Below are 12,414 nucleotides of genomic sequence, written 5' to 3' on the forward strand. Positions count from 1 at the left end.
AAAAACTATCTATGCATCGTAAGAAGCAGGGGGTTTGGGATATTCATGCAGGTGGTGCTGGGCTGTGAGAAAATTTAAGAGTAATGAGTCACCAAGGAGGGAAGAATTTGCTCAGCTTTGCACTTTTGTGATTTTGGTGCTAAGCATTCCCCAAACATATTCATTAATTCTTAATATGGGAATAAGGTCTTAATAAGATTTCTGATAATGAAGTTTCTTCAGTCTCAAAAGTGCAAGAGTTAGCAGCTCCTTACAAAGTGCGGAGCCAAATATTCTTCTTTAGCTTCATGAATAATATGTTTCCATCTATGTGCAGAAAAGACTGAATTCCCAGAACACCTCAAATTAGTAGATTTTAAAGTAATCTGAGCTTTCATATCTTGATACTCAAAGGAAGCAAATGAAGAATCAGCAAAAGAGGGCCTTAAGGTATTCCAATTGCTGCAGGCCTTGACTGCACTGGCTAACAGCAAGTTACTTTCGGAGATTCGTAGGCAGCAGCTTCCAAAAAGGTCTTGTACTAGGACAGGACAGAAAAAATAGCCTAATACTCTATAGCCAAGAGCAAGGGCAGATTCTTTTCTTTCAGTCACCAATAGATATTAAATGCATATTACATGCAGAAATGTGAATTTGTGACAGCAAACAACTGATATTTGCATGCCTTGTACCAATTGATTTTTGCTCAATGTATCCTGGATAGCTCATGCAGTTCCTCATCTATGTCCTCTCCTAACTAGCCCTCCATTCCATTTTTTTAAAGCAATAAAAGCAGTAGCACAAAACAGGAGCTTATCTTACCATGAGGTCCATTATGAAGGGCCATTTCTTTACATTCCAGCCATACACACGCACGGATATTGTTAGGGCTTTCCTCAGTTTTTAAGTTGACTCTGTGACGTTTATCAACAGATAATATTCTTTCACTCACTCACACACACACACACACCCCAGGCCTTGCTCTACCCTCGACTAATTCCTCACATTGCAGAGACGTTTCTTCCCATTTAAAAAATATCACCAGGCGAGGTCAATGTCAGTAGGTTGGCCTACTTGGGCAACTCCTGGGGCCCTAGTGCCCAGCAAGACCTCCCGCCAACATCTGCCCTGGGCCCTCTGACCCATCATTTAGATTCACTACATTGTCCCAATCATAGCATTGCTCTGGGGCACTGTGGGGAACTAGAACAAGAGCTCTGATCAGAGCACTACTGCTGTCCACTGCTCCCAGGGAAGACCCCTGGATGTTCACTGACGCAGAGGGTGGCCCATTGGAGCCCACTCTGCCGAGAGCCCCCTCAAGTCTGGAGCTGGTCCTGTCACACCAAAAGCTAAATCTGTATATGGGGCAGGATACACCTATCACTACTTATTCCTGCTTCTGACATTTCCCCAACAGGAAATTATTTAATTATTCCTCTTTTCCTGGGCACAGATTTCTTTCCTTCTACAGCAAAGATTACAAAACAGGCATTAAATTCATTGTTTTCAAAAGACACATAAAGACAAAACGAGGAACAATTATTATGATGGGGACTGCTTTAAAAAAAAGAACAACAAACTGCAGCCAAAGGAGAAGCAGAGCAGTTACTGGTATAATCGGGCAGTATAATTGCTCCTGGAGGAGAAAAAAAGATCTTGTAAGAACTGAATGAGCTAAGATTCAAAAATGCTGCTATTACACAACACATATTGGAAATGCCAATTCTACTGGATGGAAAGGACAAGGAAGTGGGCATGAGCGAGGGAGGAGGCCATTGCATTTCTAAATCTGACCTACACAAAGGAAAAAATCCAGGAATTAATTCCTTCCCCAATATGTAAAACATGACTGCTTGCTAATATAGCATAAAGTGCTTTATCCCCATATATCGTTAACAGCTCCTTCAATTATTGGCTTCCTCAAAAAGTCAACCCTATTTTCTTTTGATTTAAAAAAAGGTTATTAGCATGTATATTTTTAACAAGGGCTATGGAAAGTAAATATATTTATTAAAAGTATGTGTGCTGCTTTGCCAATCATGTGGCTCAGGGGAGCTCACAAGGAGCAGAATAAAAATGATAAAACCGAAAATTGTGTGTGTGTGGGGGGGCAATACATTGCAGTGGTTTTGCAATCACTTGAGTGGTGAATTCCAGAAGGTGGTGTTTGGGGTGGGGGGATATTACTTGGCCCCATGGATACTCCAGTACGTTGTACCGCAAGGGTTGTTGTACTGTTTAACGTCTACATGAAACCAATGAAAGGGGTCATCTGAAGTTTTGGAGTGTGTTGTTGTCAGTATGCTGATGGCATGCAGCTCTATTTCTCTTTTTCTTCTTCATCAGGTGAGGCTGTGGATGTGCTAAATTGGTGCCTGGCTGCAACAATGGAATGGATGAGGACTAATTAACTGAAACTCAATCTGCAGAAGAGTGAGATGCTGTTAATGGGTGGTTTTCCTGACCGGATGGAGTGTGTTCAACCTGTTTTGGATGGAATTGCACTCCCCCTGAAGGAGAAGGTTCAAAGCTTGGGGGCTTTCCTGGAACCACTTTTGTCATTTGAGGCTCAGGTAGCCTCAGAAGTATCAAGTGCTTTCTACTGGCTATTGGTGGCTCAGCTACACCCCTATCTGGGCAGGGATAATCTATGCACTGGTAACCTCCAGTTTAGATCACCACAACAAGCTCTACATGGGGCTGCATTTGAAGATGACTTGAAAGCTACAGCTAGTAAAAAATGCAGTGGCCAAAAATGGTGCTGTTTTTGACCTATAAAGCCTTATACAGCTCAGGACTGCAGTACCAGAGAGGCTATTGGGTGGAATAAAAATGCAATAAATAAATAAATACCTGATGGAGCACCTCTCCTGGTATGAACCAATCTGTACACCATGATCATCACTTGAAGCCCTTCTCCATGTGCCTCCTCCAAGGGAGGTTTGGAGGATACAACAAGGGCCTTCTTCATGGTGGCACCTCAATTATGGAACAATCTCTCCAATGAGGCACCAGGTTAAGACCTTCCTCTATTCTCAGGCATTTGACAGTCTATGATAGGGCTTTTCACAGATCCTGGTATTTCTTACTGTTGGTTATTAAGTGTGTGTGTGTGTGTGTGTGTGTGTGTGTTGGTGTACATGCTCATGCGCCTGCTTGTACGTAAGTGGTTTTTATTTTATGTGTTGTACTTTTAAGGTTTTAATCTTTGCAAACAGCCCAGAGAGCTTTGGCTCTTGAGCAGTATAGAAATGTAATAAATAAAATGAAGTGAAAACTCTGCATGCTTCTGTGCACAAACGCCCCTCCTCCTCCCCCTGCCCTGGTCACAGGAAAATATGTTTGTGTGGGAAAGTATTGACTTGTACAATTTGAAACCTCATCCTTGTAATGTGATTTGTGTGGGAATCCAAGGGCTCTCCAAGGCTGATCTCCCCTTTGTTATCCTATAATATGGTGATTGCAAAAGCGAGAATATTTCAGGTGAAGGAGCTGATCTAGAGCTCAGTGAAGTCAATGAGTATTTATACAGCCTTCAGACCCTAACGGCACTGCTAACATCTTCATTCAAAGCAACACTTCATTTTTATTGCTGACAATTTCTTTCACAGCCTTGAAAAAGTATTTCCCTGCTACTGCTGTCAATAATACAGGCTGAAATTATCTTCTCGGTGATTTAAACCTATGATGTGAACTCGACCCTCTTTGAGGTCCTATTACATTTTGCATTTTAGTGGCTGTAAAGAGAAACACCAATGTACGCCATTCCTGACTATTGCTGATGCAATTTTATACCACTTACAACTAGTTGAAATAATAGATTATAACCAATATCAGTGCAACTCACGGTAAAATGTTGTATTATCAAACTCCTTTCATTTGGAATGTTGTTTTCATAGGATATGCTTTTGTTTGTTTTTTGTTTTGTTTTGCTTTGCTGTAATTGGTTTTAGAATTCCTAGTTTAAAAACCATCACCTTTTATGTGACGCTTTTAGCATATTCCCTAGTTCCTATACTCTATGGCAACTCAACCTATAGGTAAGCTTAAGCACTAGTAAGCAAAATAATCATATATTGCTTCCCCGTTTACCCCTGCCTCCCATTCTCTGTTGTTCCTCCTGTGACAATGTCCAGATTGTAAGCTCCTCAAGGAAGGGACCTATCATCTTGTATTCTGTGAAGTGCCAATGCCACTCCAGTACTTTTCATAGATTCTCTTTAAAGTTGTGTCCTCAAAAATCATACATTTATTTATTTGTATGGTACCCTCTGTATGCATGAACCATGGTTTCTGAAGGTGGCTTGTTTAAACTAGCCATAGTTAATGTCAACCACAGATCAGGGTCTGTCCAACATGGCAAGTTGTGGTAAACTAAAAGCAGAAACTAAAGTTTCTGAGCTCCTCCTATGCCATAGGGGAACATTTCTCCCTCAAAGCATAGTGTGCATGACATGCTCCCAATATGTTAAGAGATAAGGAATATTCTAAGTCTGTTTTGAATCTTGGAGTCAAAAGTCCAGATCCAAAGAACCACAGAGTTCGTTCTGTGAACCAGAGAGGGTTTTTAAACTAGTTTCATTCAAATGCCCTCCCCCACAAACCAAATGGCAAACTGCTTTTAAAACTTAGAGAGTTTCAAAAAAGCTTGTGCTATTTGAAGGCCAGCTATGTGAAGGAGAAAAACAAAGATTTCTACTGGAAATGCACAAGCCATTGGTCTCACAGTGACTGCAGAATCAGGCGTTCAAGATATAGCTCATTGTATAACTGTTTTTACTCTTTTTCAGACAGATCATAAGTGTGTGAACATCTATTTTGTAAGCAGTGCAGGGAAAAAACAAAATCACTGTTTGCTAAATGAAAAAGGACCCCTGCCTCAAAAAAAGTTTGTTAAAACAGGGGCTAGAAGAAAAGGATTATTATGGAACTCACTACCACAAGATGTAGTGATGGACACCAATTTGGATGGCTTTAAAAGGGGGTTGGATAAATTCCTGGAGGTGAAGGCTAACAATGGCTACTAGCCCTTATGGTTGTGTGCTATCTCTAGTATTCGAGGCAGTAAGCCTGTGTGCACCCGTTGCTGGGGAACATGGATGGGAGGGTGCTGTTGCACCGTGTCCTGCTTTGTTGGTCCCTGGCCAATGGCTGGTTGCCACTGTGTGAACAGAGTGCTGGACATGATGGACCTTTGGTCTGATCCAGCAGGGCACTTATGTTCTTATGATGGGTGTGTATGTGTGAACCCTACACTCTCTCCATGAATATTATTTCACAGTGTCAATCTCCTACTGCAAACATTTCAGGGGGGGAAATCAAGCAAGCACCGATCACTTACTTCAGTAAATGTTGTGCGACGGAGTGATGAGCCGAGAGCCGGCCATTGTACATCTCGGTGGAAGCCCACTGCATGATGGCCTCGTGCATTCGGTACTGCACAGTGAGCATCTTCACAACGTGGTCACCGTGTCTCTGAATCAGCCGTTCCATTAAGCTGTGGGAAAGACCTTTCATGGCAGCCCTGCAGCAAGATATTAACAAGGCTATTTCATTATGAAAATAGCAAAGAGGGCTATCATCAGCTTCAGCCTCATGAGGACCTGTCAGAGTTAGAGAAAGTGTTATGATTTTTGTCGTAAAGAGTGGCTGTGAATACTCGGAGTGCATTTGGGGCTTTCCCTCTGTTTGCTTATGCCTGCAGTTCTTTGCCTCCATTCAGTCACAGTGGGGCCCAGATACACATACACTTGCCGGATCTCAGCCAGTTCATTCCATATACTAGGCAATGCTCCTGCCTCTCATGTTTACAGCAGGTTAAGTTCTCTTACAATGGGATATAAGCACCTCGAAGAGTATATTGGATTGCAGCCTTATCCTGAATGAGAGCCTTTCCCAAGCTGGATCCTTCAAGGTGTGTTGGACTAGAGCTCCCATCGGCTCCAGTCAGCAAGGATCATGCTGGCTGGGATGATTACAGCAGTAGTCCAACACATCTGGAGGGCACCAGCTTGGGGAAGACTACTCTAAGCACTCTAGATAGTGATTGAGACACTACTATACATGCACACAGTTGTTAATACATAAATGTTAAGCGAATAAGACCTGTAAGTGCTTGATCTAGTTTCAAATCCGAAACTAAGCTGGTCTGGCCCAGGCCAGTATTTGGATGGAAGGACACCTGGGAACTGCTCTATGGAGAAAAGGTGGGATACAAGCAATAAATGCATAGAAAGGTTGATCGGACAAGCCAAGACAAATAGTTAAAAGCAACATAGCTATGTATTGCCGTATGATCCATCGGACAAAGTGTTAATGGATGAACCAGATTTTTAAAGGCCCTGATTCAGTAGGTCTACACACCTACTGAAAATGCCTGTGTGTACCCAGAGCATTCCATTTCTTTATTATTTAATGTATTATCATGGACACGGCCTGACAAGAAGCAGAGCAGCTCCTCTTTCATATTCTCCTGCACAGAATGCTTTTAAACATTCCTGAATTTCAAAGAGAGCTTGCCACTCAGCGGTTGACTTGATGCGAAATCGTGCCGATACGGTGACAAAACTGGATGGAAAAACCACTGGTGCCTGTGCAGCTCTGGCGCATGCAGCACCTCTGGGATTGCAGCCAATGACGTTTCTCCCTCACCTACTTAATAAATCCCTTAAAAATCGATTAAATGAAATAAAAAGCAACTCTATAGTCATCTCACACAGTTAAAAATCCTTTGTTTTAATGCCAGGCAGTAAATGCTCTAAAGTATTCCTTTTAATGGAATCTCATAAACGTAGGAGAGGCAATAAAGCTCACCATGGGCCTCAAATAAAACCTTTGTATACATTAACACTGTTGTTTCCAGGGCATTGTGCAACCCACTGTAGGGGCCTATAACAGACTGTATGGAATTAATTATGAAGAGATCTTTCACCTGTTAATGAAATTTGACGTTATTTCACCCCTCGTTACTGTCAATAACTGCAGATTTCGAAAGAGAAGCATTCTCCATGCTTTGATCTCAGAATGTCCAGCATTGCAAGAATATACTCTCCAGCTATGGCTCATGTGTACACAAAAACTCATCTTGGCCTCCATGCATTAGATGAAGGGTGGGTTTTGAAATTTTACTCATCTGAATTCCCCACCCCATTCTGGATTTCTGAACTATCTGATCTTGTTTCTGAAATGGAACTGATTTGTTGGGAATTCTGCATAATTTCTTTTGCATTGCCCTACTTACTACAGAGTACTATGCATGGGCAGTTTGCCAAAGCTTTCAGTTATGTTTCCCTGCCACCTCCACTCCGCTTTACCAATTTGCATGCATGCAAAATAGCTAAATGCATATTTTTGCACAGTGTTTTACCAAAACAATCTTGACACCATCACAGAATGCTGGACTAGAGACCTGGGTTCAAATTCCCAGTCATGAAGGTTGGTGGAAGCTCCTAGACTAGCCACAAACACTCAGCCTAACCTACCTCACAGGCTTTTTGTCAGGATACTCTTTGAAACCTTAAATGTAACACACACAAGCATAAACACATACAGTGATAGGTGTTTTCCCCCCCAGGGCTTTATCAATGCACATATGCACATTACTAACATACAGAGAGAAAAAGACCTGCAGGAACTGAAACTGTGCATGCTTCACTTCTGGATTTAATTTGATAAATTCTCCTTGTTAAATAGGAATTCAGGAGAAGGGGAACACAAAGAAGAGTAACCCAGAAAAACAATAAAATAAGAGAACAGGGGAAATCCTCTCAAAGTAGCAGAGCTGCTATACAGCTTGTTTTTAAATCATGTGTATGCTGAACCTCATTGACTCAAATTATGCATTGTTCAGAGGAAGGACTTAATAAAGCAAACAAATACAACAGCAGCCCATTAGAAAAGAAACAAATGTTCCAAGTGGAATCTGGGCGATCTCTGAGCTCCTTCAGATAGAACAAGGAATCCAGGACAAAATAAATTACAAACTGCCATTTAGATTTTAGTTTTAGAAGCATTTTCTTCAAACCCTATCATGTAAGTGTCTCTTCTCAGGCCAGATCTGCCTATCCAAGCAAGTGAATGAAGCTCATCAAGGGGCATTTTTAAATAGCCCAGGATACCCTTGAAACTCAGAGCCAATATTGTTCTCCTTTGTCCCAGGTATGGTCAATAGCTGTTTACAGATTTTCTTTCAATAAATATAGATTATTTTTTTTAAAAAAAATAGTGATTTCTCCACTGAGCTGGTGACAACAACATATCAAGGTTCTGTTCGTGTATCCCACCAGCAGATAGTGGAGACTTGAGGTCCTTCATGACAAGATGAAACATGACCATCCATCCCTTCACTGCAGACCAAGGTAACTGTGGTCCTAAGCCTGGCATCTAAAGTCTCTCTTTTGCACTTTGCAGTGTGCCACATTTAGTGCCTTCTTTCATTTATTTATTTAAAACATTTCTATAGCATCCTGCAATCCAAAAATGTAAAGGGCAATGTACAATAATAAGACCACAATAAAAGGTAGGGTTAAAACTAATCACAGAGAGGGAAAATAAATAAATTATCAAGCAAACAAACCTGGGTTTAAAAGACTGGGAAAATTAAAAGGACCTTTGTTTCTCTAGGAACAGTCCTGAAGTGGTGTTGGAGTGTACTTCAAACCACACATAAGGAATGGCGAGGGGGAGTGAGACAGATACAAGTAATTATTGTGGATGGATGCAGCTAGGCCAAAGACAGCAAGTCCAATTGACAAGATCAATTCTCAATTTTCAGCATCGCTGAAGCAATGAATACATGAGTGTTTTGGAAACAAATGTGTCTCTTTGGCTTGCAAGTAGTGCTGCAGCCAGGAACAAATGCAAAGGAATAGCAATATTTTGATGGACTTGGTTGTACACTGCAAAACTTCCTAGCTGGTAAGTTAAAGCAATGATTCAGATGTTGAACTTCCAGAGTCCCAGAGTAAACCCCAAGAGCAAGTTCCTCCATCTAGTTTGAGGGCTTCCCTGATTACAGAGATTGCTGAAGATAAACCCCATACAAGTTCCCAGCTCCCAATTTTCCTTTTTCAAACAGAAATAACAGGAAAAAAACATCAATAAGTAACTTGCTTTATGAATCAGACCTAAAAGACTGATGGTGACACATAGGCAAGCACAAAAAGAAACATTATCATTATCATCTTAGGATGTACAGTATATCTAGACCGCCTACTATTCCTCTTGACATAGACTTGTAATAAAATATTTTGTAGTTGGTTTCCTATAGGATCATGTACACAAAAAGTTGGATTGGATTGCTTTATCGGGGTTCCCGATCATGTGGAAGCTTCTACTCGTCTCTCCTCCCCATTTTCAGCTCTCGTGCAAGTGGGCGGAATGCCTACGTAGGACGTAGGGCTTCAGTCCCTTAAACTACAAGACCTAGTTTAACTGGACAGCACATTCTCTCTGCTTTAATGCTACTTCTCAGTGGTTCCAGTAAATCTCACATGATCTGGACAATAGGTGCAGTGACAACGACACAGGGAAATAGGCTTCTATAAACATCACAGAGAGAGAGAGAGAGAGAGAGAGAGAGAGAGAACTTCACACACCTTTCTTCTGCCCCATCTCTTTCTCTTGATTGCCAATTGTTCTGTGGTTTCCTGGCTTTTGCACAGTTCCCCGCCCCCTGCTCCATTTTTTTTTAAATGAGTTTTTTAAGCTTAGTTACTGAAGGAGCCTTAAGCTGAAGTATGTTGTTTTTTATATATATATATATTGGCCCCATCTCCTTCACCATTGGCCCTGCCCATTTTGTATTTGGCCACACCCACCACAGGAATGCAGCCCCCTACAGTGTAAAACATATCAAACTACTGCAAAACTCAGCGCAATCTAAGAAAGCTGGAACGCTTCCCTCACCAAAGGTTCTCTGTCCCCTATCCACAGTTCCTTCGTTGCTGCTATGAAATGAGATCAGTTCAGCTGAAAGCATCATACGAGTCCTGATCACTCAAGCTTAACTGAAACAAATAATTCTCCCAACATTTCCCCATATATAGGTAGAGCTCAGAATGTACAAACAGCTGGAGGAAGTCATGGAAGAGCTCACACTTCTTTGCATGCTTCCATCTTAATTCCAGTGATAACCCCGTGTGAAATACTCATTCCAAGGATGCCTTACTTCATGCCATCTATGAAAGCTTGTACTTGCTCAATAGGACCGCATATACACGGTTTTGTTTGTTTGTGGAAATATGTCAGTATGGCTGAAACAGTATTGCAGAGATTTGTAGAAGTCATTACCATTAGTACTATTCCATGGTTGGAAGTTATGGAGGCAGATACAGCCAGCCAGCCAGCCATACTGAGGCCCCTGAGGGCAGTTGACCCTAATCCCCTTATACATTTAGCACAAGCATCCTTGCTGAGGCAATGTGCCATTGTGGAAAGGTAAACTCCATCCATGCTGAGCATAGTGGGGGAGAAATGTTTTACAGGAACACAAGAACCCCATATAATAACTAAAGATGAGTCTTCTGACTTATCTTTACCAAACTGGAGAGGGCTCGCCTTAGGACCAAGGGATAAGATGTGGGACAGGAATCAAAAGAAGTCAAGAACAGGAAGGAAGTTGCAGGGTTGGAAAGTTTCACAGCTCAAGTTTAAGAGAAACAGAGGCTACTAGAGATTCAGACCTGAGAGGAAAATATTGCTCAAGCCCAAACATTGTGATCAGTCACACTGTGAGTGTGCAAACCCTCCGACCACGTCAAGGGAGAGTTTAGTAGAGCAGAAAATCACCACTGTTACACAGAGAATTCTAGAAAGTGCACAGAAGATTTAATGATCTGAGGAAGTATTCTATGTCTGAGCCTATTTCAGTCTGTAAATCCCCTCTATAGGGAAGATTATTTCTCAAATGTAGCTCCATGACAAACATCCATTAGCTATATGTGTTTTAAATTGAATTTGCTGGACTACTCCACTGACTCGAAGGCAAAGCACCAAGGAAAGCAATCACCTCACAGCGAAAAGGAAATAAATTAACATAGCTAAGATGTGACATAGTTCATTGGTGCAGCGGCACTGTAAAGAAGGTATATGGCAATTATCGGCCAAATTTGTAGAGCAGAGTAAATCAGGAAGAATTAATGAGGATGCAGAAGTCTGATGAAAAAAGAGACTAGAATGAAAATGAGCAGATTAAAAGAACAGATAGGACTAAATCATGTCTTGATGCATCAGTTATCAAGCTCCTACAGGATGATCCAGTGTTTGGGGTATTGGAAGTTAAAGTGTATTTATTTGAACAACCCTTTGCCTCTTCCGTATAACTTTATAATTCACATGGAAAAACCAGGGTGGCTCAGACATCTAACATTCTCTTTACCACAAGGAACGTACATCACTAGCTAATTACTGCTCTCTGTAATGATGCAGCTTTGCTTGCTGGCAAATTAAAGAAAGAAGATCAATGGTTTTGTTCCAAAGCCACTTAGTTGTTTACATGTGCTTGAAGCCAACAGCTGGACAGCTCACATAGGAGTGACAAGACAACAGTCCAGTGCTGATGGCACCTTAACCACTGTTTAGGAAAGTTTAGGTGATTGGATCAAACCTAGGGCCCCTACACTCCTGCTCCCCTCTCTTCCTCCTCCTTCGTGTGCAAGAGGAGGAGACTTAAAGCTTTCATTTTGTCTGTAGAGCAAACCACAGTTCCATGCTCAAGCAACTGCGGAACTGTAGTTTGTTTTCAACCAAATTAAGACAAACCATAATTTGATCCTTTTTCATATCCAACTGCTACAACTCAGATAGCAGGGGAATATGGGGAAGCCCTCCACAAAAAATGCACAGAGAATTTCTTCAAGTTCACTGTTTCTTAGGTCACTTCTTCTCAATATTTTGCAACAGACTTGGTTTTACTCCAATTCTATCCAATTTGGGTTTTCTTTCATAGCCAGAATTTAAACACTCTTCTCTCTTTCAAAGCATTTTATTTCTTACATTTGATTACCCATGCATATAGATAATAAATAAGGGGCATGTGCAGCTATAAGTTACATGTATTTTTTATACATGTATTTTTTGGTATTAAAATTCAACCTATCAGTAGATGTTCCTTATAACATGTCTGCATTGCCATGCCTGTTTGACTTTAAATTTCTGATCCAGACTTTTAATTTTCTGCTGCTTTGCTCAGTTAATCTTCCAAATACAAACTATTCATTCCCATCCTAACAGGAAGTTCTATATTTTAGTAATAGCTTCATTTGTTTTTAGGCCGTAAATCTGAAAAAAAAATAGTGTTATTTAATATTGTAATAATCCCTCCTTTTAAATAGGTTTTGAAAATGCTTTTTATTCCACTAGGGGTTTTATGACTGATTTTACTCTTCTTGCTGTCTCTTGGATTAGAACTATATCTGTTTGTTACTGTGTATC

The 12,414-nt window shown here is 41.0% G+C and overlaps 1 protein-coding gene across 1 annotated transcript in view; it reads right to left on the reverse strand.

Annotated features, from left to right (window-relative positions):
* IGHMBP2 (immunoglobulin mu DNA binding protein 2) overlaps positions 1-12,414 on the reverse strand; it is an 87,356-nt gene that overhangs the window by 27,095 nt on the left and 47,847 nt on the right. Inside the window, exon 9 of the mRNA XM_063117047.1 lies at positions 5,324-5,506. Coding sequence (XP_062973117.1) covers positions 5,324-5,506 — 183 coding nt within the window. The remainder of the gene's footprint in view (positions 1-5,323; positions 5,507-12,414) is intronic.

The sequence above is a fragment of the Elgaria multicarinata genome, chromosome 2, assembly GCF_023053635.1.
Source record: "Elgaria multicarinata webbii isolate HBS135686 ecotype San Diego chromosome 2, rElgMul1.1.pri, whole genome shotgun sequence".
Taxonomy (NCBI): domain Eukaryota; kingdom Metazoa; phylum Chordata; class Lepidosauria; order Squamata; family Anguidae; genus Elgaria; species Elgaria multicarinata.